Source organism: Arvicanthis niloticus, chromosome 1 (genome assembly GCF_011762505.2).
Source record: "Arvicanthis niloticus isolate mArvNil1 chromosome 1, mArvNil1.pat.X, whole genome shotgun sequence".
NCBI lineage: Eukaryota > Metazoa > Chordata > Mammalia > Rodentia > Muridae > Arvicanthis > Arvicanthis niloticus.
The window spans coordinates 131,873,447-131,895,077 of NC_047658.1; the positions used below are offsets into that span (position 1 = coordinate 131,873,447).

Sequence of the window (21,631 nt, forward strand, 5' to 3'; positions counted from 1 at the left end):
GTGTGGGGATGGAACTTAGGGCCTTTCGCCTGCTAGGCAAACTTTCCACCACTGGGCTAGATTCCCTGCTCCCGATTTTCCTTCGGTTAGAAACTAGCAGAACCGGAGTTTATAGTTGCTCAGTGTGGGTGTTCTGGAGCTGTTTTTGCTTCCAGTTCAAAGTGCAGCCTGTAACACTTGAAGCAGTGTGATGGGGCACTGGGCTCAGCACAGAGAGAGCAAGGGGCAGCTGCTAGCTCACTAGGAATTTATCTGAAATTCTAACAGAGCAGTAGCAAGAACAATACCATTACTGCAGGCCTTAAAAAAAAAAAAAAAAAAAAAAAATCTGTCCATCATCCATTCTTCTACCTACCCAGTGGGAACAAGGAGAGCTTTGTGGACTGCCTGATAGGGCCACTCCACTGGATGTCAGGTGTCAACTGTATTCTACCCTCTCACTGAGTAGACTGGAAATGGAGGACCAGGGCTCTCTGTGCCAGGATAGGCACTGCTCACATGGATAACCGAGACAGTGTCAGTCCATGACACTGTTTGATTCTTTGGGTTCTGGTAGGGACTTTTGTTTGTCCTTTCCTGTAGTCATCTCTGCATTTATTTAGCATGTGTGATTTTGTGTGCATGTATGTCTGTGCTGGTGCATATGCACATACATGCAGGACAGGTCAACTGAAGCCAGCCAAGTACCCTTCTTGGAAATAGTGTTCCTCAGAGATCCCAGGCTTACTGGCAAGGCCTCGGCTCCACTTCCCCAGTACTGGGATTACAAACTAGCACCAACATGCCTGGATTTTTTAATGTGGATACCTCAGATCAAACTTGAGTCTTTATGTTTGTGTGGACTAAGCTCAATTTTCACTTAAAAAAAAATTTTTTTTTTTCCTTAGACAGGGTTTCTCTGTTTAATAGCCCTGGCTATCCTGGAACTTGCTTTGTAGATGAGGTTGGCCTCAAACTCAGGAGATCCGCACGCTTCTGCCACCTGAGTGCTGGGATTAAAGGCGTGCACCACCCTGCCTGGTTCAATTTTCACATCTTTAAAAGACATCTGAGGTCCATGTTGTAGCTGCTGACTGTGTAATGACCCTCATCTATGAAGGCACTGAGGTCCTTCCTGGGTACCCAGTGTAGGTCACAAAGCACAAAAGGGTGTTTTGAGATGTATTCTTGTGACACTTTGCTGCTCAAGGCTCAGAAGTGTACATACCTGGAGTCTTGGAGACATTTAGAAGCTACTCCTTAGAGTATCTTTTCAGAGACAATGGGAGAGTGGAGATGACTCCCTCTGAGCCCTCCCCCCCCCCTTTTTTTTTTTTGTTTTTTTTTTTTTGTTTTTTTGGTTTTTTTGTTTTTTCGAGACAGGGTTTCTCTGTGTAGCCTGGCTGTCCTGGAACTCACTCTGTAGACCAGGCTGACCTTGAACTCAGAAATCCGCCTGCCTCTGCCTCCCAAGTGCTGGGATTAAAGGCATGTGCCACCACCGCCCGGCGAGCCCTTTTCTTTTCAGCAGGTTGTTAGCACGCATGGTGTAAGACATTCTTTTTTTTTTGTTTTTTTTTTTTTTTTTTGTTTTTTGAGACAGGGTTTCTCTGTGTAGCCCTGGCTGTCCTGGAACTCACTCTGCAGACCAGGCTGACCTCGAACTCAGAAATCAGCCTGCCTCTGCCTCCCGACATTCTGAGGCTGTTATGTCATGGACATACACATGGTGTAAGACATTCTAAGAGACCATGGGTCTCATGTTGGGGAGGAAATGACACAATCCTAACAAATCTCTGTAGAAATGAGGAGCCAGATCCGGGGTCAGGGTGGGAGGTAACACACTTTTTTTCACAGAGCTGTCACACACAGTGTGACTATCTTCAGAAGCAGGTATGGGAAATGAGACATTCAGCTACAGAAGGAGGCTGGGGTCTTCACCTGATAGTTTTTAATGTCTTTGAACCTGGCTGGCAGTCAAGTGTCTTTTCCAGAATAGGCCAATGAAGACAAGTCCAGTTTGGTGTTTAAAGCTTTAGTCAGCTCCCTGGCCAGCAGCTCATGCAGAGACACACCGTCATGGGAGTACACCCAGTTCTTCCCCGTCCAGTCATAGCGCTTGGGGCCACTGCAAGACAAAATAAATTCATGACAAGACAGTGAGGATTCCCTCCAGGAGAGGCACTGTGTGAACTAAATCAATCTGTGCATCCATGTATGTATCTATGTATGTATCTATGTATGTACAGATGTATGTATGTATCTATCATTTTTGTTTTGCTTTTCAAGATAGGATTTCCCTGTGTAGCCCTGGCTGTCCTGGAACTCAATCTGTAGACTAGGTGGTTTTTAAACTCAGAGTTCCACCTGTCTCTGCTTCTTGAGTGCTGGAACTAAAGGCGTAAGGCTACCACTGCCCAGCTTATCTATCTAGCTTTGAAGGTAGATTCTTACTCTGTAGCCCAGACAGGTAGCCTGGACTTCACTTGTGTAGCCAAGGCTAGCCTTCAACTTGTAGCAATTCCTCCATCTCAGCCTAAGTGCTGGGATTATCAGCAGCCACATTTGGCTGGACTGAATCTTAAAGGTCCCACTGGGGCCGTGGTTCAAAGCTCACCATCTAGCTCATGACTCTGTTAAAGGGGTGGACACTTTATAAGGTAAGGCCTAATTGCAGTGTGCTAGGTCACTGGCAGTGTGCTTTGTATGGGCCATTGGGAGCCTGTCCCAATTCCAGCTCCCTGGGGAGTAAACAGCTTCCCTCCACCATGGTCCTTCTCACTGCAGGCCCAAAGGCAACAGAGACTAAAAAGTCTGACATTGTGAACCAAAACAAATGCCTCCTCCTTTCAATGAAGAGCTAACCGAGTCCACAGAGCTGCCTGCCACCCAGACACTGATCAAGTGACATACAGTGAGGCAAACCTTTGCTTTCCTCAGTATCTTCCTGGAACACTCTGCACCTTTCCCCAGCCCCAACCCCCACCCCCTTACAGCCAGGTTTGGGAAGTGAAGGTCAAGGCCCAACCTACACTAACTCTTGTCTAGGTCTGAAACACCCCTATTACCATGAAAGAAACCCTAATACCTGCTAATCAGATACCCTGCCTCTTCCAGCCTTAGCTACCAGTGTCCTTGCTGGGCACGGTGGTGCAGGCCTTTAACCCCAGCAGTTGGTGGACAGAGGCTGGCTTGGTCTATACAGCGAGTTCTAAGCCAGTCAGGGATACAAGGTAAGACCTGCAGACTAGAGAAGGGAACAAGATCCCTTTATAGATGGTCATGAGGCACCATGGGAATTGAACTCAGGACCTCTGGAAGTGCAATCAGTGCTCTTAACCACTGAGCCATCTCTCTAGCACCTACATTCTAGGTTTTAAATTTATGTGTTTTATGTGCATTGGTGCTTTGCCTGCATATTTATCTGTGTGAGGGTGTCAGATCCCCTGGAACTGGAATTACAGACAGTTTTAAGTTGCTACGTAGGTGCTGGGAATTGAACCTGGGTTCTCTGGAAAAGCAGTCAGTGAGTGCTTTTAACTACTGAGCCATCTCTCCAGCACGGGTTTTAAAAGAGTTTGCTTGGAGTTTCTTGAAAATGACTTAATTACCCTGTGGTGAATGTGGGCCGCCTGACACAGATGCCAGGATCTGAACTCTAGCCCTCGTGCTGGCGCAGAAGGGGCTCTTAAGCCATCTTTCCAGCCTCCTTGGTAACAGTTTTGTTTGCTCTGTGTTTGTTGTGGTGCCGGGATTCCAACCCAGGGCCTTCTCTCACATGCTAGGCAAGTTCTTTGCCACTGAGCCACACCTGGGCACTTTTAATTTTTTTAAACTGCCAATATCATTAGGCTTTCAGAGATTTCCACACTGGTTCTAGCTGAGATTCTCGTTTTGCCTTTAAAATGTCTTCCTCAGTACTGCCGGTGAGCCTGCCTCAGCAAGGTTAGTGTGAAGGCTCCCTGCGGGTATCTCTCGGTCGTTCCCAAATCACTGAGGCCTCGGCTGAAAGCTCATCAGTAGGTCCTTAGTTCTGAGACAGGGGCTGACTGCAGTGTGCCCTGCTGTTCCTTCAACTGCAGGCACTGCCACGGTGCAGGCGTGAGGCTGGGGGCCCTGTGGCTGCTGCTAAAAACCACTGTCTCATTGTGACAGAGTCTGAGCCCAACTCTGCCAGTAGAATTACTGAGACCTTCGAAACAGGCCAGGAGTTAAAGTTTAACTTACTTTGAGGACAAAGTGCAAGTCTTCTCAGATACTTCAATATAAAAAAATTCCTTCCTCTCTTTCTCCTGCCTTCCTTCCATTTTGGGAGTTGAATCCAGGGCTTATAGATTATTGGATAAACACTTTACCAGAGATACACCCCCAGTCTTCAAAGTACTTTTTTTTTTTTTTTTTTTTTTTTTTGATTTATTTATTTTATGTGAGTACACTGTCAAACTCTCTTCAGACACACCAGAAGAGGGCATCGGATCCCATTACAGATGGTTGTGAGCCACTAAGTAGTTGCTGGGAATTGAACTCAGGACCTCCAGAGCAGTCAGTGCTCTTAAATGCTCACTGAGCCATCTCTCTAGCCCCTCAAAGTAGCTTTTTAATTAATTAATTAATTATTAATTTTTATCGCAGGCATGTGCCACTGTACCTAACAAAAGTAGCTTATGCATAGCCTGGCTGGCGTGGAACTCACTATACGGACCAGATTGGCTTATTTGCTTTTGTGATAGTGACTTACATGATAGCCCAGACTAGCCTTTGAACTGGCTATGTAGCAAGGCAGGCCTTACAGTTACTGCCTCCACTTCCTGAGTGCTGAGACTATAGATATATAACACTGTGCCTGGCAAAAGTAACTTTTTCAAAGGCGAGCCAGTGATTTTTTTGTTTTGTTTTGTTTTGTTTCTGGGCAATGACATAATAGAGAAAAGTCTGGGCCAGGTTCTGAAAAGTCCCTTCTGCTTCAGAACCTGGTCTTGTCAACATTCCGATGTCTGAAGATAGCAACCAAGTTACCAATGGGGAGAGGTGTTCAGCTACAAGTGAGCCTTTCTGCCAAGGCAGACAGCAGTAAAGCCAGTGACTGACACACACCCCTTCAAACAGTCTCCAACACTGCACTCCAGATGAGTTCACCCCTTACAGATTTTGACTTCTGAACATACCTGGAGGGAGAGGACAACCAGATTTGCTTGTTTGGGGTCTGCTTGTTGATCACGTAGGTCCCTAGATCCCCGCCCAGCTTAATGGTGAGCACGCCATCCTAGGGGGTCAGGTGGAAGAAAGTGTGAAGAAGTTAGATCAGTTAGTACTGTGATACATACATAAACACACACACACATACATATACACACACATACATACATACACACATACGCACATACACACATATACACGTACGCACATACACACATACATACATACACACACACATACATACATACATATGCACATACACACACATACACACATACGCACATACACACATATACACGTACGCACACACACACATACATACACACACATACATACATACATACACACGTACGCACATACACATACATACACACACATACACATGCACATACATATACATACACACATACGCACACACACATATACACAGACATACATACATATATACATACATACATATGTAAATAAATCTCTGACTCCCCCTCTAACCCTGAGAGTAATGTTTTTACTATATAAGCTCCTATTTTTGAAAACACACACACACACACACACACAACACACACACACATACACACACACGTTTATATCTCAATGCCTTTCATGTGTCCAAGGATGTAACAGATACCATTAAAAAATGGGGGCGGGGAATGCAGTACACTGGCTCTGGGAAGCCCTATGTTCAGTTTTTGGTACCAAAACATAACAATATTTAGTATTCAAAAACAGGAGCTTGTACAATTAAGAACATTACTCTCAGGGTCAGAGATTTGTTTTACTTTTATTTATGTGTGTGCTTCTGTTCAAGTGTATGTGCATGAATGCCCTTAGAGGCCAGAAAACACACAGGACAGCTGCAGGGTTGGAGTTACAGGGGTCTGTAAGCCATCTGATGTGATATAGTTGCTGGGATCCAACCTCTGGGTCTCATGATAAAATAGCAAGCGCTTAACCACTGAGCCATGTCTGCAGCCACCACGAGTGGATGAATCGTAATAACACAGTGCTTTCTCTCTGCCTGTGTGGTCGCCAAGACAAGTTTAGTCTTGCCTAAGATCTCAGCAATGGTAAACAGGACCAGTAAGCTTGCTGCATACAAACGCAGACCACACTCTGTGTCTGCGCAAGTGTCAGACCTGACAAGTCCATCATGAAAACACAGAAAGAAAGTGGTTGTGGTAGCAAGATCTGTCAGGTCAGGGTTTGGGAGGCTAAGGTGGGAGATGTGAGTTTGAGGCCAGCAGGCTGCACAACAGAATGCAAAACAGGAAAAGAGAGAAGAAAGTAACCAATCCCCTGCCAGGTTTGCTTTAGAAGAGCAGGCGGGCAGGCCGGGGCGGGGCGGAGAGGCCCCAGCCTACCTGTGTTATTTCCAGACCCCTCCTAGGTATCCAGCAAGTGCTCAAGTCTCCACAAGGCTTTATTTCCCTCTAAAAGGCCTTACATTCTCAAAAGACTGGCCAGTTTTTGCTCAATAAATGAACATTTAAATTTGAAAGCACCCAACAAAGGAGCCCTTCACTCTGAAGGCTTTAGTCTCCCTTGGGAAGGCAGGGTACCGGACAAAGGCTAGGCACTAAGTGCACTCTCACAGGGCCCTGTATTGCTTCTGGTAAGCAGGTGGGAGCCTCTTGTTGCCCAGATGCACCATGGGCCTTTCTCTGCACTCTGCAGAGGGCTCATCCAATCAGGAGTCTTGGAATGGTAATTCTCACAGCATACGCTTACAAACACAGCCAGACATTTAGATAAACGCTAGAGGCTGGGACCAATAATAATAATGTAACCAATAGACACACAGGAGGGGGACGGTAGTGACCTCTTTGACTCTCTCTCTCTCTCTCTCTCTCTCTCTCTCTGAGACAGAGTTTCACTAGGTAGTTCAGGAAGGTAACAAACTTGTGATATTTGTGCCTCTGTTTGCCACATGCAAAAAAAGCAAGTGGTCGGGCATGTGTCACTATGTCCAACTTCTTTCTACCTGCCTGCCCGTCTGTCTGTGTTTTTCTTCTTCTTTTAAATAATAACTTTTTTTTTCCTGATTCAAATAAAACAACAAAGAAAGAACTAGGGCCGATGCTGCGGCTCCCCTGGGAGAGTGCTTGCTTGCCTATGACCCACAAGGCTCTGGGTTTCCTTCCCACATGGATCAGGCTTCGTAGTCCCAGGGCTCAGGAGGTAGAAGATCAGAAACTTAAGGTCATCCGTGGCTATATCCTAGTTGAGGCCAGCCTGGGCAACATGAAACCCTATCAAAACAAAACAAAACCCAAAACAAAACAACCAAACAAGCTACACAAATCAAACCTACAAAAGTTCCCAATGGAGATGTGGGCATACAGGCAGAAGCAACACAGCAAGTCTCTCAGTAAACACAGGAATCCCTGTTTATTTAGGCCAGGGGTTCACAATCTTTCTAATACTGAGACCCTTTAATAATGAGACCTCATGTTGTGGTGACCTTCGATCATAAAATATTTCGTTGCCACTTCATAACTGTAAATTTCCTGTTATGAATCATAATGTATTTTTGGAGATAGAGGTTTGCCCAAAGGGGTAATAACCCACAAGGTTGAGACCCTCTGACTTAGAGCCCAGTGTGTGCCAGGATGTGTATCTAGACCCATGTGGTAACTGTTTTCAACTAGAACACAGTGTGGAGGCGGGAATCACCATCTCAGTTTTACAGTGCCAAAAAAAAAAAAAAAAAACCAAAATATTAGCAACCAGTAGAGTTGCTGGAAAGCAGGGCGGTTTGGGCTGTAGGCAACCCTTTCCCCCTCTTGAACCTTCGTTCTCAGCTGCTAGTTTATATATTTTCAGTCTTTTATCTTTGGGAAAAAACATTAGATTTGCCTGTAACTAAGTCACACAGTAGAGTAGTACTGAGTGCATTCATATCGTTACGCTAGAGCCATTCAGAAATACCTCCACATTGTAAAAACTGAAACCCTGTATACACATTCAATGTTAATTTCTCCCAATCATATGGATCTTTACCCAACTCTACAGTCTCATGCTTCTATCTATATGTTAACAGATGCGGCAAAATCAGTCACTTCTGACTTATGGAGCAATAAACGTCCCCCTGTGTGCTCCACCCTATATGTTGAGGCCTGAAGGTCCAGGGCAAATGAATGCCGAGGACTAACTCTCCAGATGTGACTTCCAGGTCCGCTCTCCTTCCTAACCAGCCTGGACCTGTTCAACTTGCATCACTTTGGCCTGGCTCCCAACATCTGGCTGGCCTCCTGAAGGGCTCCACACCTATACCTGTCATTATTACTGCTAGTGACCATACCAGGGACAGCTCTCCTAAGCACTGCATCCTCAATTTACTCTCTGATCCACAGGCTTTGGAGAGATCCAGGAGTGCATATTAATTAAACAGATGTGTGCTCCAAAACCAAAAACGACCAAGTGAAAGCCATGGGAGACCTAGTTTACAATGTTAGGCTGTTTCCAGCATCTTCCCTGCAGTCCCCTCACTGCACAAGTGCCCCTGGGAAGGTTACCTGGAGCTCTCCACTTGGCAGAGTCCTTGCAGACTTTCCCCTGATTTGAACTACCTCAGCATCGACTTGTATGTGACAATGCCTGTTGTTCCCTGACCCCCATTTTCCACTATTTTGAGTCCCTAAGAATAGGCAATCTCAATCCCAATCTCAGTCAGCGTCTACATGCTTTCACTCAAACACGGGAATGATATTTGTGGATGAATGAATCAATGGACACATAGTGACCAAGCACACCCTATGGTCCTATCTGCCAAAGTGAAGGGCAAGGTTGCCAAGGTGGAGATTGTGAAGCTCACTACCTCCTATCAGCCAGGCTACAGTAATTAGACTTTTCCCCTGGGACTTGAAGCTTTTCCAAATGACAGAGGCAGTGGGGAATAAGCCAGCTGCTACGCTGGCTTACCAGGGGGCATTAAAGCATTTAGAACTGTCTGCAAGTAGATTACACAGAGAAGGTTTTCAGCTCCCCACTGCCACTCTTTAGCCAATGTGAGTCCATGTTGGGAGTGTGGGTACATTTAAGTGCAGAGGAGAGGTCTGTGTTACTCAGACTTTCCTTGCTGTGACAAATACTTGAGAAAACATAAGGAAAGATTTACACTGGTTCACAGTGTCCAAGTTTTCAGTCCATGGGTGGCTGGCTGTATTGTTTTAGGGCTGTGGCATGGCATGGCACTACAGTGACAGAAGGGTACGGTGGGAAACTGTTCCTCATGGCAGACAGGAGGCAGAGGGGGAAGAGGCCATGGATAAGGAACGTCTTTCAAGACACACGGCCAATGACCTGCTTCTTCCAACCTCCCACAGCCCCCAGCTCCTGCCAGTCTCCACGATTCCCCCAGTTGTCCACAGAGTCACGTCTCCAGCATTGGATCAATGCTTCAGTTAGGTCAGGGACCTCACGACCCAATCACTGCTCAGTGACCCTACCAGCTGGGAACCTGGGCTTCAACACATGACTCTTAGAGGGTACCCAGATCAAACCACAAGAGAGAGAAGAATACTAAGTAGGAACGGTGACCAATCAGAGGAGACTCTAGCACCAACCAATCAGAGCAGAACCAATCCTAGCTGGCCAGGCTTAGGACAAGTAAAGATTAGCCCTGCTCCTGCAGGAACAAAAAACTGCAAAGACTGCTGTCACCTGGTCACCCATAGAAGTAGAAATAGGCACATGGGAGATGTCATGTTAAACCAAGTACCTTCACATACATGTGACTTCTTCTTCTTTTTTTTTTTTTTTGTTTGTTTGTTTGTTTGTTTTTTCGAGACAGGTTTTCTCTGTGTAGCCCTGGCTGTCCTGGAACTCACTCTGTAGACCAGGCTGGCCTTGAACTCAAAAATCCGCCTGCCTCTGCCTCCCAAGTGCTGGGATTAAAGACGTGTGCCACCACCGCCCGGCACATGTGACTTCTTATTAAGGAATAAAAATAATAAATCTGAAAGTGCTTTTTACCATCCCACCCCCTATCATTTTGACAGCCATCTGCCCTACATAGCCCTGTGATTTACTCCAAAATGCACACTTCATGACATTTCCTGGTATTAATGAATTGCTCTCAAGAGGATTAACCTCTGCCGGGATTGGTGGTGAGGTGCAGGGGAATGGGTAAGAGGAGGAGACATTTTTCTCCCCATGGTAAAAGTCTAAGCTGATCCTTGCTTAGCCTGCCACCTGGTGGCCAGCATGTAAACTTCCCTAGCTTCCAGAGGCTGGGGTAAAGCTTCATCCAATTCAGAAGTCTCAGCCATACAAAGGGAAGATCTGCAAATCCAGTTCCTCGCCCAGGGTACATTACATTCTAATTAAATCCGAAATTCTATAGGCTGGGATCAGGGATGTGCATTAGAATTCCAGGTGCACCCGGCTGTGGTGGTGCATGCTTTTAGTTCCAGTGGGTGTAGAAGAAGAAGGAGAAAGAGGAGTCTGAGGAGGAGGTGGAAGAAGAGGAGGCTGAGGAGGAGGAGGAGGAAGAAGAGGATGAGGAGGAGAAGGAGGAGGAGGAGGAAGAGGAGGAGGAAGAAGAAGAAGAAGAAGAAGAAGAAGAAGAAGAAGAAGAAGAAGAAGAAGAAGAAGAAGAAGAAGAGGAGGAGGAGGAGAAATCAGAATGGGCTGTTTCTTACAGAATACAGCAATAATGGGACTCACATATGGAGTCTGAACTACTCCTGACCAATTTCCCCACAGACACTGACACAGGCTGCATCCTGGAGTTGACCTTTGTAAGTATCAGGTGGAGTCCAGGACTCTATTTCTTCAGTACTGGGGACCCAACCCAGGGCTTCAGCCATGCTGGTTAAGGGCTCTTCCTTTAATGGAGTCACCCAATGTGAGTGCACAATCACAGACATTGCCCCTTGGGATCTGTCTTTAAGCAGGAGAGGCTCAGAGAAGCAGAGTGACTGGTCCAAGGTCCCTGGCAGAGCTGGGCTGTCATGAGAGTCCTACCACATGACCCAAGCACAGTCTACTGTGGCATGGGCACTGCTGCTGGAGGCTGTTCTTTTGTTTTTTGGAGACAGGGTTTCTCTGTGTGTTCCTGGCTGTCCTGGAACTCACTCTGTAGACCAGGCTGGCTTTGAACTCAGAAATCCGCCTGCCTCTGCCTCCCAAGTGCTGGGATTAAAGGTGTGCACCACCACCGCCCGGCTTTTTGCTTGTTTTTTTTTTGTTTTGGAGACTGTTCTTTTATAATTTATTTATTATTATTCTGGAGAGAGAGAGAGAGAGAGAGAGAGAGAGAGAGAGAGAGAGAGGCGCACACCCATGGCATGGTCACCTTTCACCTTTTCTCCTTCCACCTGCTCGTGGGGTGAGGATTGAAGGGGGGGTCATCAGGTTTAGAGGCAGCAGCTTTACCCACTGAGCCCTCCATCAGTCCCCTCTTTCTTTGAGGCAGGATATCACTATGTAGCCTGGTTGGTCTGGACCTCACTACATAGACCAAACTAGCCCTGAACATTCAGTGATCCTCCTGCATCTAGCCTGGAGTGTAGGGTTACAGCTGTGTGACGCCATGCCTGCCTGAAGGGCTGTCTTTGTTTTAGTAAGTTACGGTTAACTTTGTGTATGTGAGGTCCTCCCCTTACCCTCACCAAGATATGGTTTCTCTGGCTGCCCTGGAACTGGCTCTATAGACCAGGCTGGACTCGAACTCACAGAGATATGCCTGCTTCTGCCTCCTGAGTGCTAGGGTTAAAGGTGTGCACCACCAGTTTTTGTTTTTTTAAGGCAGGTTCATCTGTAGTCTGGGCTCCCTTCAACCTTGGTATGTTGCTGAAGATGACCTTGAATATTTAATCCTCCTGCCTCTGCCTCCCGAGTACTAGGATTACAGTGATGTGCTACTATGCCTAACCTGTATGCGGTGCTGTGGATTGAACCCAAGGTTTTGTGTATGCCAGGCCGTCACCCCACCAACCAAAGTACATCTCCAGCCTAAGTTATAGTGTTTAAGGAGAAAACAGAAAACAACAAAGCCAAGAGGTACCCCAAAAGAGACATCATAGTCCTCCAGGGTATAAGGCTTGTCTGCAAGGTCTTCAAAGAACTCTGCCAGGGCGTCCAGTGTCTCTTCCGCCAGTCTTTCATAAGCTGTCTCATCTAGAGAGCTGCAGGGGGAAAGAAACCCACCAGAACACTGTTACCAACTGCACAGTCTTAATAAATACATACAAACTGAAAAAAAAAAAAAGCCTTCCAGCTAGCAACATGGAGTGTGGGTGAGACTCAAGCACTAGGGTTCACGACAGCTCTGCCCTGCCAGTCACCCTGATTCTCCAAGGTGTTAGTACCAAGATGATGCATCTACCTTTACATTTCCTTTGTCTTGAGGCAGGGTCTGGCTAGGTAGTCCTGAGAGGCTTCAAACGCATAGCAGCACTCTGGCTTGCCTCAACCTCAGGACTGTTGACGTCACTCCCATGAGAGCCACCGTGTGCATAGCTTCTCTCATTCACACACCTTTCATTTATATTTTTATTTAGTTCCTAAATGACGATTGGTTTTATCGGTTTTTAAATGACTTATTTTTATTTTATGTGCATGGAGTTTTGCCTGCATGTATGTCTGTGGAGTTACAAGTCATTAGCTGCCACAGGGTGCTGGGAATTGAACCCGGGTCCTCTGGCAGAGCAGTCAGCGATCTTAACCGCTAAGCCATCTCTCCAGCCCCTCATTTATATTTTTAAATTGATGGAAAATATCTAGCATTTACAGAGCAAAAACTTTAATTGCATAAAGCAGTTATAGAGAGAAGTAGCCTCTTTTCCAAATGACTACCATCACCAGAGGCAACTGCATCTGCCAAGTCTTTTCTGTGTTCTTCTAGACGCTCTTAACATTTTAACAATATAAGAATGAATGGTTTTTTCCTCTGAGACAAGGTCTTTCTAGGCAGCTCAGACTGGCCTTGGATTTACGATCTTCCTGCCTCAGTTTTCCACGTGTCTGGGATTACAGGTGTGTACTATGCTACTGTGTCTAGTTCACTTCCATATTTCATTTCTATATTTTCTTTATTTCACGCATCCACTCTTGCTGGACACTGAGGCTGTTTTCATTGCTTTTGTTACTAAATTTTTGTTGGTCAAGACACAAAGTGGGAGGAAGTGTTGGTATTACATATATCTTGGAAATGGACTAATCCAGAATACAAATCAATAAAAAGAATAGCCAACAGAAAAATGGGTAAAATACGTGTACAGAATACATAAGAGACAGCCACACGGCCAGTGAGTGTGTGGAAAGATGATTAACTTTGTTAAAATTTTAAAAAGAAGATTTAAAAATGAGATATGTTATAAAAGGCACAGGAGTAGGGGCAAGCAGCGCTTTCCGAGGCTGCTGAGGGGCAAGGCAGAGATCAATCACTTTGGAAAACCACTGTGCAACAGGCACCAAAGTTGAACATGCTCATGGGCTGTGGCCTTTCCTGTGGCCCACTCTCGGGAGTATGCGCAACAGCAGTAAACTCCTAGAGTCACTACAGGACACGCACTATTTTAGCATGGTTGGATTGAAGTTATCTCAGCACCAAACTGCAAAATGCCCAGGTATAAAGATAACAGGACAGAAGAACTGCACTGAGCTCCAGTCATGGACCACCACCTAACAAGATAGAATCGTCTAAGGCTCTGAGAGCAATATGAAGGATGTCACAAATACGTCAGCGACGGGACGTATTGAGACTCAGCCATACAGAGTGTGTGTAAACAATCACACAAGCCAATTCAAGCAGCTATAAATTAGAATGGCAGCATACTAAAGGGTTAATATTAGACTTGGAGGGAGCAGAGTGCTTGCCCAGGCTACTGACAGTCTCTTTTTTTCTAATTTGAAATTTATTTATTTATTTTATAGCATGTGTATAGGTGTTTGCTCACATGTACATACATGCACTTGTCTGCCCGGTGCCTGCAGAGGCCAGAAGAGGGAGTCAGATCCTATGGAATTAGATTATGGATGACATGAGCTCCCATGTGGGTTCTAGCAACAGAGCCAGAGTCTTCTGCAAGAGCTGCAAATGCTTTTAACTACTGAGCCTTCTCTCTAGTCCTTGGTAGTCTATTTCTTAGGCTGGAACTGACTTCACAGTGTGTTCTCTTCCTCTTGCAATTCAGTTTTGGGAACATTATACAGCTGAGACCCTATGGAACATTTATTTCTCTATAGATACTATTTGTCAAGTTTTATTTTTAATTAAAATTCTTTTCTTTTTGAGACAGGCTGTCGCTCTGCAGTGCATGCTAATAACTTCCTGCCCCAGCTTGCTGACTGCTGGGATTGTAGGAATGAACCATCAAAATCCAGCCTATTTTTCTACTCACACAATTCCCAGGGCTGAGGCAGAAGGATTGTTAAGTTTAACATCAGTCTGGGCAATACAGAGAGACTCAGTCTAAAACAAACAAACAAACAAACAAACAAACAAACACAGCCCCCAGAATCCTTGCACACTGCTGTGAAACCATAAAGGTGAGTCAATTAGTAGGTTCTGGGAGCAGGGAGTGGGAGGGACGGCCTACTGACTAATGAAGTGCACAGAGTTTCTTTTGGGAGTGATGAACAGTTTCTGGAATTAGACAGTGGTGACAGCTGTAGATGGCGATGGGTACTGTCACCTCTGATAACGTCCATGGCATCTGAACTATGACAATTAAAACACTGCTGCACCGGAAGTGTCTCAGAGCTAGATACCAAGTATAAGGACCCGGGTTCCATCCCTAGCAACAGGCAGAAAGAATATACTGCAGTAAGAGTCTCCCTTCTGTGGGCTTTCGTGCCCAGTGATGGTGTACATAGTTATGAGATGTTCACTAGACAGCTCCATTATCCAAGAGGAACCTACAGTAAGACACCAGTGGCTGCTGGGTGCTAACGGCATCTGATCCGTCCTTTACCCAGACCATCCTCTTGCTAGGGCACAGTAAGGACAGACTATGGGACTGATCAGAATGGTAGGAGCTGCTCTCTAAATACAGTGGCTGATCTGATAGGCTGTGATGGACATTCTGAGACTGAATGGTGAGAGTGAAGGTGAAGGGTGTGTTGGGGTGTCTTGAGGAACTCAAGGACAGTTGGAACAGTCTTTTTTTTTTCCCCCCATTTATTCATTAGTTATTAGCGTCTGTATGTGCATGTGCCACAGCTTGCATGTGGAGGTAAAGAACAACTGTGTGGAACTGTTCTCTCCTTCCACCTCTCCATGTGCCTGGATTGCAAACTCAAGCTACCAGGCTTGCACAGTAAGCTCACCACAGAAATGGTGAGCCAGGAGACAACTGGCCTGTTTTTAAGGAGATGGAATGGATTCAATGGATCAGTTGCTTAAAGTTGGCAGAGTCAATGGGAGAATTGAAGGCACAGAACACCAAAGGCTTCTGTTAAGCCAAGGTGTGTGTGTGTGCGTGTGCGTGTGTGGTGTGAGGTAGGGAGCACTTGACTCTTGCACCAACTGTGGTGGTTTGAATGAAAATGCCCCCCTAGACTCATAGAAAAGTGACATTATTGGAGGTGTGGCCCCATTGGAGAAGTGTGTCATGGGAGTGGGGTAGGACCAAACTTCTAAAGTGAAAGCCAGCTTCAGTTAAATGCTTTCCTCTGGAAGCATTGCCATGGTCATGGTGTCTCTTTACAGCAATAGAACCCTAAGTAAGACACCAACAAAACTAGGAGTATTACAAATATTGCTGAACATGAACTCAGGGAACTTGCCCTTCATGCAGAGAGCTGGGCGTGGAGGTATGCAAAGGAATAAGGCAGCCAGATTCTTCCAAGTAGGAAGACATCTGGATAAGAATTTGGTATATGCAATAAAAATAAGTAGGTCAAGAGCCTCCTGGCTGTTTTGAGGGGAATCCATTAGAAAGAAGAGTCTGGCCTAAAATAATGCACTGGACTCTTATAACAGCCTTTGGAAGCACGGAGTGTTGTCAATCGACAATGGGCTCTGATCTTGTCACCAAGGAGAACATGCTTCCCACTGCCTGCCTTCCTTATATCGGAAAGGATGAAGGGCAAGGAGTGTCAGCCTAGGCTTGAGGGGTTCCTAGTCTGCCAGGACGGAGCTCTCCCAGGTTGTCTACCTACTGCAGGCAAGGGTTGCGGCGAGGCTGTTCTCTCAGTGAGAATTGTTATTGTAGTTATCTTGCCCCTTGATATCATAGAGTGAGGAGCAGGAGAGAGACAGATCCATACAAAGATGGAGACAGACAGACAGACAGACAGACAGACAGACAGAGACAGGGAAAGAGACTGGCAGACACAAAGGCGTTTCTATAGCTTAGAGTACTGAATGTCACTCAGACATCTTGGACTTCAAAGCAGACACAGCAACTCCCGTGTGCTTTTGGTCGGTATCTCTGGGGCCGAGGACACCACTGCATGTGAAAGGGGGTCCTGTAGATAATCAAGTAGTAAAGGTGTAAACTGAGGCAGCACTGACTCCGCAGGGAATCCACCGCCATTTTCCTGAAGACTCTTGCTAGCTTTTGTTTCCGGCTTCCTTATGCAACTGAGCTTGGTCCACAGGAACCAGAGTGAGGGACCAGTGCCAGTTTTAGCCCTCACTGCTTCCAACTCTTCCTACCAAATGGACCCTGGGCAGGCTGATCTAACTTCGACAGCCTGGAGAGGCATTACATTTGTTATAGCTGTATGTTCTTTCTCAACTAGGATGCTGAAGGAAATAACAAAACTGTGTGGGGGAAACCCCCCTAAATATCCAACAATAGGAATAAACTAAAGGAAGCCTGGGATATTCACACAGTAACACCATTCACCTAAAGTAACATGGCAGATGCTTAGTGATGCGAAAGATGTCACTCAAGGTTGTTCCCAGGGAGAAATAGTTTCCATATGAGGAGAGAGGAAGAGGAAGACATGCCTGAGGTGGAAGTGTTTCCAACTCACCTTGGGTTGTCCAGTGTCCCTGAGTTCCTCAAATGCACCACGCAGACACTCTGCTTTTTGATGTTCAGAATCTGACCAGGGTAGTGGAGGTTCAAACACTAAAAGCCAAAGTTAAAAACACTAGTTACCACATCTTAGTCTACTCTGATCCAGCAATACATGGTTTATACATTGGCCCTCCTATATTCGAGAGTAACTAATTACAGCATCTCAGGTACAGTTCTGAGGGACTGGTCCCCACCTCTACCCCTGATGTTTTGTTATGGGTCCTCCCTGTCTTTCTGCTAAGCTTGGACCATCTGATAGGATGGTCATGAGACATTGGGAACTCTCTGAATGTATTGAGATAAAACCAAATTTAGTCCTTGGTGGTTTGAATAGGAATGGCCCCTTCAAGTATTTGCAGGCTTGGCCATCAGGGAGGGTGTTCCCATTAGGAGGTGTGCCCTTACTGGAGTAGGTGGGGCCTTGTTGGAGAAAGTATGTCACTGGGGGTGGCTTTGAAGTCTCAGAGACCCAGTGTCTCAGTTTCTTCCTTCTGCCTGCTGATCTCTCTCAGCTACCTCTCCAGCACCATGTCTGCCTATGTGCCACCATGCTTCCCGCCATAATGCTAATGGGCTAAACTTCTGCACTGAAGGCTAGCCCCAATTAAATGTTTGATCATGGTAAGACAGCTGTGGCGGCTGTGTCTCAAGTGGCCATGGTTAGGTAGCACCAGATAGAACATCTCTCCACTAAGACAGCTATGTTGACTGTATCTCAAGTGGCAGTGGCTACGTAGCACCAGACAGAACATCACCCTAAGGCAGTGCTGCTGCAAGCTGTTTAGGAGATTTGGTGATCTGCACGTCACAGGAGAGACAAGGGCACATCGCAGTAGCCCAGAATTTAACTAAAAGAAAAAAAAAAAAAAGTATCAAAAAATGGTAAGAGGTAGAATTCTGTTGAAGTCTAGAAAAGAGCTGGCCCGTCAGCAGAGTGTAACCTGTTGATTTTTCTTAGTCTCTAACTGCCGGGCACTGGGCAATGGCGCGCGTGTTGATGGTGACCAGGTGAGATTGAGTGGAGAGGCAGGGAAAAGTGGTGTAGCCTTACCTGAGGTGGCAGGTGTGTGGGGTTGGGGTGGGGCGAGGCCATGGGGTGAGGCTGAGGTGACCACAGGGCCTGTAAAGCAATCACCATGACTTTGCTCTGGCATGGCAGGAAGTTTTAATAAGATCTACCATCCCACCCCGCAATTCTACCTCAGTTACCATGAAAAGGGCCAGCAATAGCTACTGCTCTCAATAGCTACAGCAGGCCATGACTGTGGTGAGCTCAGGAAAGAGGAGACAGAGGGCTCAGGCGTGGAAGTGAGAAGGGAGGGCAAAGGAAACAGCACGTTTAAGAGGGGGGATCTGAGGAGGTGAGGGCAGTCCTGATAACCACAGTTCCAGGTACCACTACCACGTGCCTGAGAGTAGTCTCTCTCTGCTTGGCACTGCTCTGTCTTTAGCTGAATGGATTCACAGAACCCTTTTCCCTCACAGGGTTATGAGGGAAGAACTTCATTGTAATCATCTTTTAAAAAATTAATTATTGTTTATTTTGCGCGTGTGCGAGTATATGGATATACACAGCATGTGTGTGGGTGCCCTTGGAGGGAGAAGAGGGCACTTGATCTCCTAGAACAGGAGTTATAGAAAGTTGGAAGCCAGCCGGGCAGTGGTGGCGCACCCCTTTAATCCCAGTACTTGGGAGGCAGAGGCAGGTGGATTTCTGAGTTCAAGGCCAGCCTGGTCTACAAAGTGAGTTCCAGAATAGCCAGGACTATACAGAGAAACCCTGTCTCAAAACAAACAAACAAACAAACAAACAAAAAACCAAAATAAAAACAACAAACAAACAAACAAAAAACCCAACCAACCAACCAACCAAAACCAAGAAGGTTGGAAGCTGCCTTCTGCTGGGAATCAAACCCAGGTAAGAATAGCAAGTGTTCCTAAATGCTGAGCCATCTCTCCAAGCCCCTACTCCGTTTTCCTCCTAAGGAGGGGGTAGCCCTATACAGTTGCTGTGTTCACTTGTTCCTGGGGGGTGGGGGTGGGGGGTGGGCGCACAGGTTGGGTCCCGGGTCATAACTATTAAATGGTTGATGCATTATCCTGTTTGGTATGCATGTCTGTTTAAAGACACGTTATTTAATATATATTATTGATTTGTCAATTTTGAACTTGAAGCAAGAGCACTTATAACTCATGCTGGAGTGAAATGAAGTGTTTCTTACACATATTTCCTTTGTAAGCCATGCCACAGTCTTACTATGTTTACTGTGGCTCTAGGCTTGGGGACCACTTTCAAACAACAAAGTCACCAATGGGTACATCAACGTGAAAAAGCATTTCACTGAATAGACTGACCATTTGCTCACTCTGTGACAGCCGAATGGAGCCTTGTTTGACAACTGCTGGGAACACCTTCCATGAGCCTTGAGCATTTTGCCAGTCTGCAGCTTTCAAAATGACTATGGGAGCATCAGGGGTGACAACTGGGGACCATAAACGGTAGTGGGCCACTGAGAACGGAATCTGAGCACAAAAATGGACTGTATTTGTATTTTACAGGTGAGGAAACAGAGATGCCAAAGACGAAGCTGCTCACGCTCACACAGATGCAGAAATCCAAAGTGTACAGTTGCAACTGGAGTCCAGCTGTCAGGCTCCAGGCAAGGGAAGAACAGTGCGGTAAACATCCGAGAAACCATTTGAGAAAGCAGGGGCTCCAGGTCCTGCCCTTCAGATCCCAGCTGTCTCTCTCTGACCATTCCACTGCCGTTTGTTTTTAAACTTTCTTTTTTCAGTGTTAAGAACCCAAAACCTCTTGAGCGCCAAGTAAGTGACTATCCCACCGCTGAGCTACAAGGCTAGCCCTATTTTTAAAATTTATTATTATTAATTATTATTAAGACAGACCCTCATGAATCCTAAGCTGGATTTGAACCTGCAGACAGTACTAGCCGCCAGACTACTCCACTTTTGTCCATAGCTCTCCCCTTCCTGGAACGCTCCCTCAGCCCCCTTCTTTGGCATCTATCACCGCCCCTCCGGAAAGCCTTCCTTCACCCCACTGCTATCCTTTGGGCTATGTTTTCAAGCCATGGTGTAGCAGACTCTGTTCTTTGCATCTTCTAGGAACCGAGACTTATCTGAAGGCCTTTGAGAATATAGTTTAACTTTCCCGCCCAAATTGCTAAGTGGGTGGTACCCTTTAATCTCCCAGGAACAAAAAGCCAAACCCTGCCCCCAGACAGCGAGGGTCTGTCTCCCAAGGTCACAGGGTTCTCCAGCGCCGCACAGTGAGAATGCGGAACCGAGGCCCCCCTCATTTTCCAAAAGCTGGAGTCTAGGGCCCTGCTGCTATACCTGTGATCCCAGGAGGATCACAAGATTGAAGCCACTTTGGGGTACACAGCCAATCCTAGGCTAGCCAGGGATACAGAGTAAGACAGACAAACAACAAAAGCCGCGCTCGGAACAACTCCACAACCCCATTAGTCCCACGCCCCGAAAAAGGCAAGTGCGGGGTGCACACAATAATAAACATGCCTTGCTGCACGCATTGTGCATCCTGTGTTAATTACGGAAACTTGTCTTTTCTCATCCCCTCACCGACAAGGACCTTAGCCCGCGCAAACACCCGCGCGTGCCCTGCCCCCGGGCGCCCGTCCAACCAGTGCGGCCCGGCGCGTGCGTGTTGCGCGTCCCCGGCATAGGGGCGGGCGCGGCCTGCGCTCCGGTGTGCGGCCCGGCGGCGCGCGTACTCACAGCCTGGCGGATGGCGCTGGCGTTGGCTGTGACGTGTAGGCCTCGGCGGCCGCAGGTTCCGATCGGTTCCCTCCGGCACGGGTTCCCGACCCAGGCTGAGGCCCGGGACGCCGTCCGGGGCAGCAAGCCCGTGGCTGCGCGACGTCCGAACGCCCACATGCTACTCCCGCTCGGCGGCCGCTCCGCCCCGCGCACGGGGACTCGGCGGCGCCACCTGGTGGCCGTGCCCTGCAAGCGCCGCGGCTGAGCTGCGCGCACTACTGCACTGGGCATTCATTTAACCAGAACCCAAAGCCTGCTCCATGCCAAACTCACAACGCATCCCTTAGACAACACGAGTGTGTAAACACGGACCTCCCTCCGCGAGTTTATTCACTGACAATAATTTTATAGAGTGACAGTGGGCGATTCTGAAGATACGCTGATGATCAAAACAGCCTTGCTTTTAAAAACCTAGTTCTAACAGCTTCAATCGCAAGTTGCGCACCTCTTAGGCAATAGAAGTACCCGCCTGGATGGAGGAGGGGCTTCCGTAGCTCCAGGCTCAGCCGAGGAACTATTGGTTGCTGATTGCTACAGGATGAGGGAGGGTCAGTTTTCTTCTGGGATGTGGCTTCTGATAGGTTGTCCTTGCTCTAGTGGATGGTTCTACACCGTTGCATATACTGTTAGTGCTAAGTGGACTCAGGGTTTAAAAAAAAAAAAGTTGCTGAGCGGTGGTG

The 21,631-nt window shown here is 46.9% G+C and overlaps 1 protein-coding gene across 2 annotated transcripts; it reads right to left on the reverse strand.

The window, feature by feature from the left end:
- Positions 1-1,803: 1,803 nt before the first annotated feature.
- Positions 1,804-21,117, reverse strand: Fxn (frataxin). 2 transcript variants are annotated; one of them, XM_076918576.1, is made up of 6 exons: positions 20,910-21,117; positions 18,202-18,270; positions 17,104-17,201; positions 12,182-12,302; positions 5,145-5,242; positions 1,804-2,107 (listed from the first exon to the last, which is right to left on the reverse strand). In XM_076918576.1, exons 1-6 carry the CDS (start codon positions 21,066-21,068, stop codon positions 1,957-1,959), a joined length of 696 nt encoding a protein of 231 aa, XP_076774691.1. In that variant the 5' UTR covers positions 21,069-21,117; the 3' UTR covers positions 1,804-1,956. The 2 variants fall into 2 exon arrangements, with proteins under 2 accessions (XP_076774691.1, XP_034369024.1); XM_034513133.2 differs by lacking the exon at positions 18,202-18,270 and having other exon boundaries at positions 20,910-21,115.
- Positions 21,118-21,631: the final 514 nt, after the last annotated feature.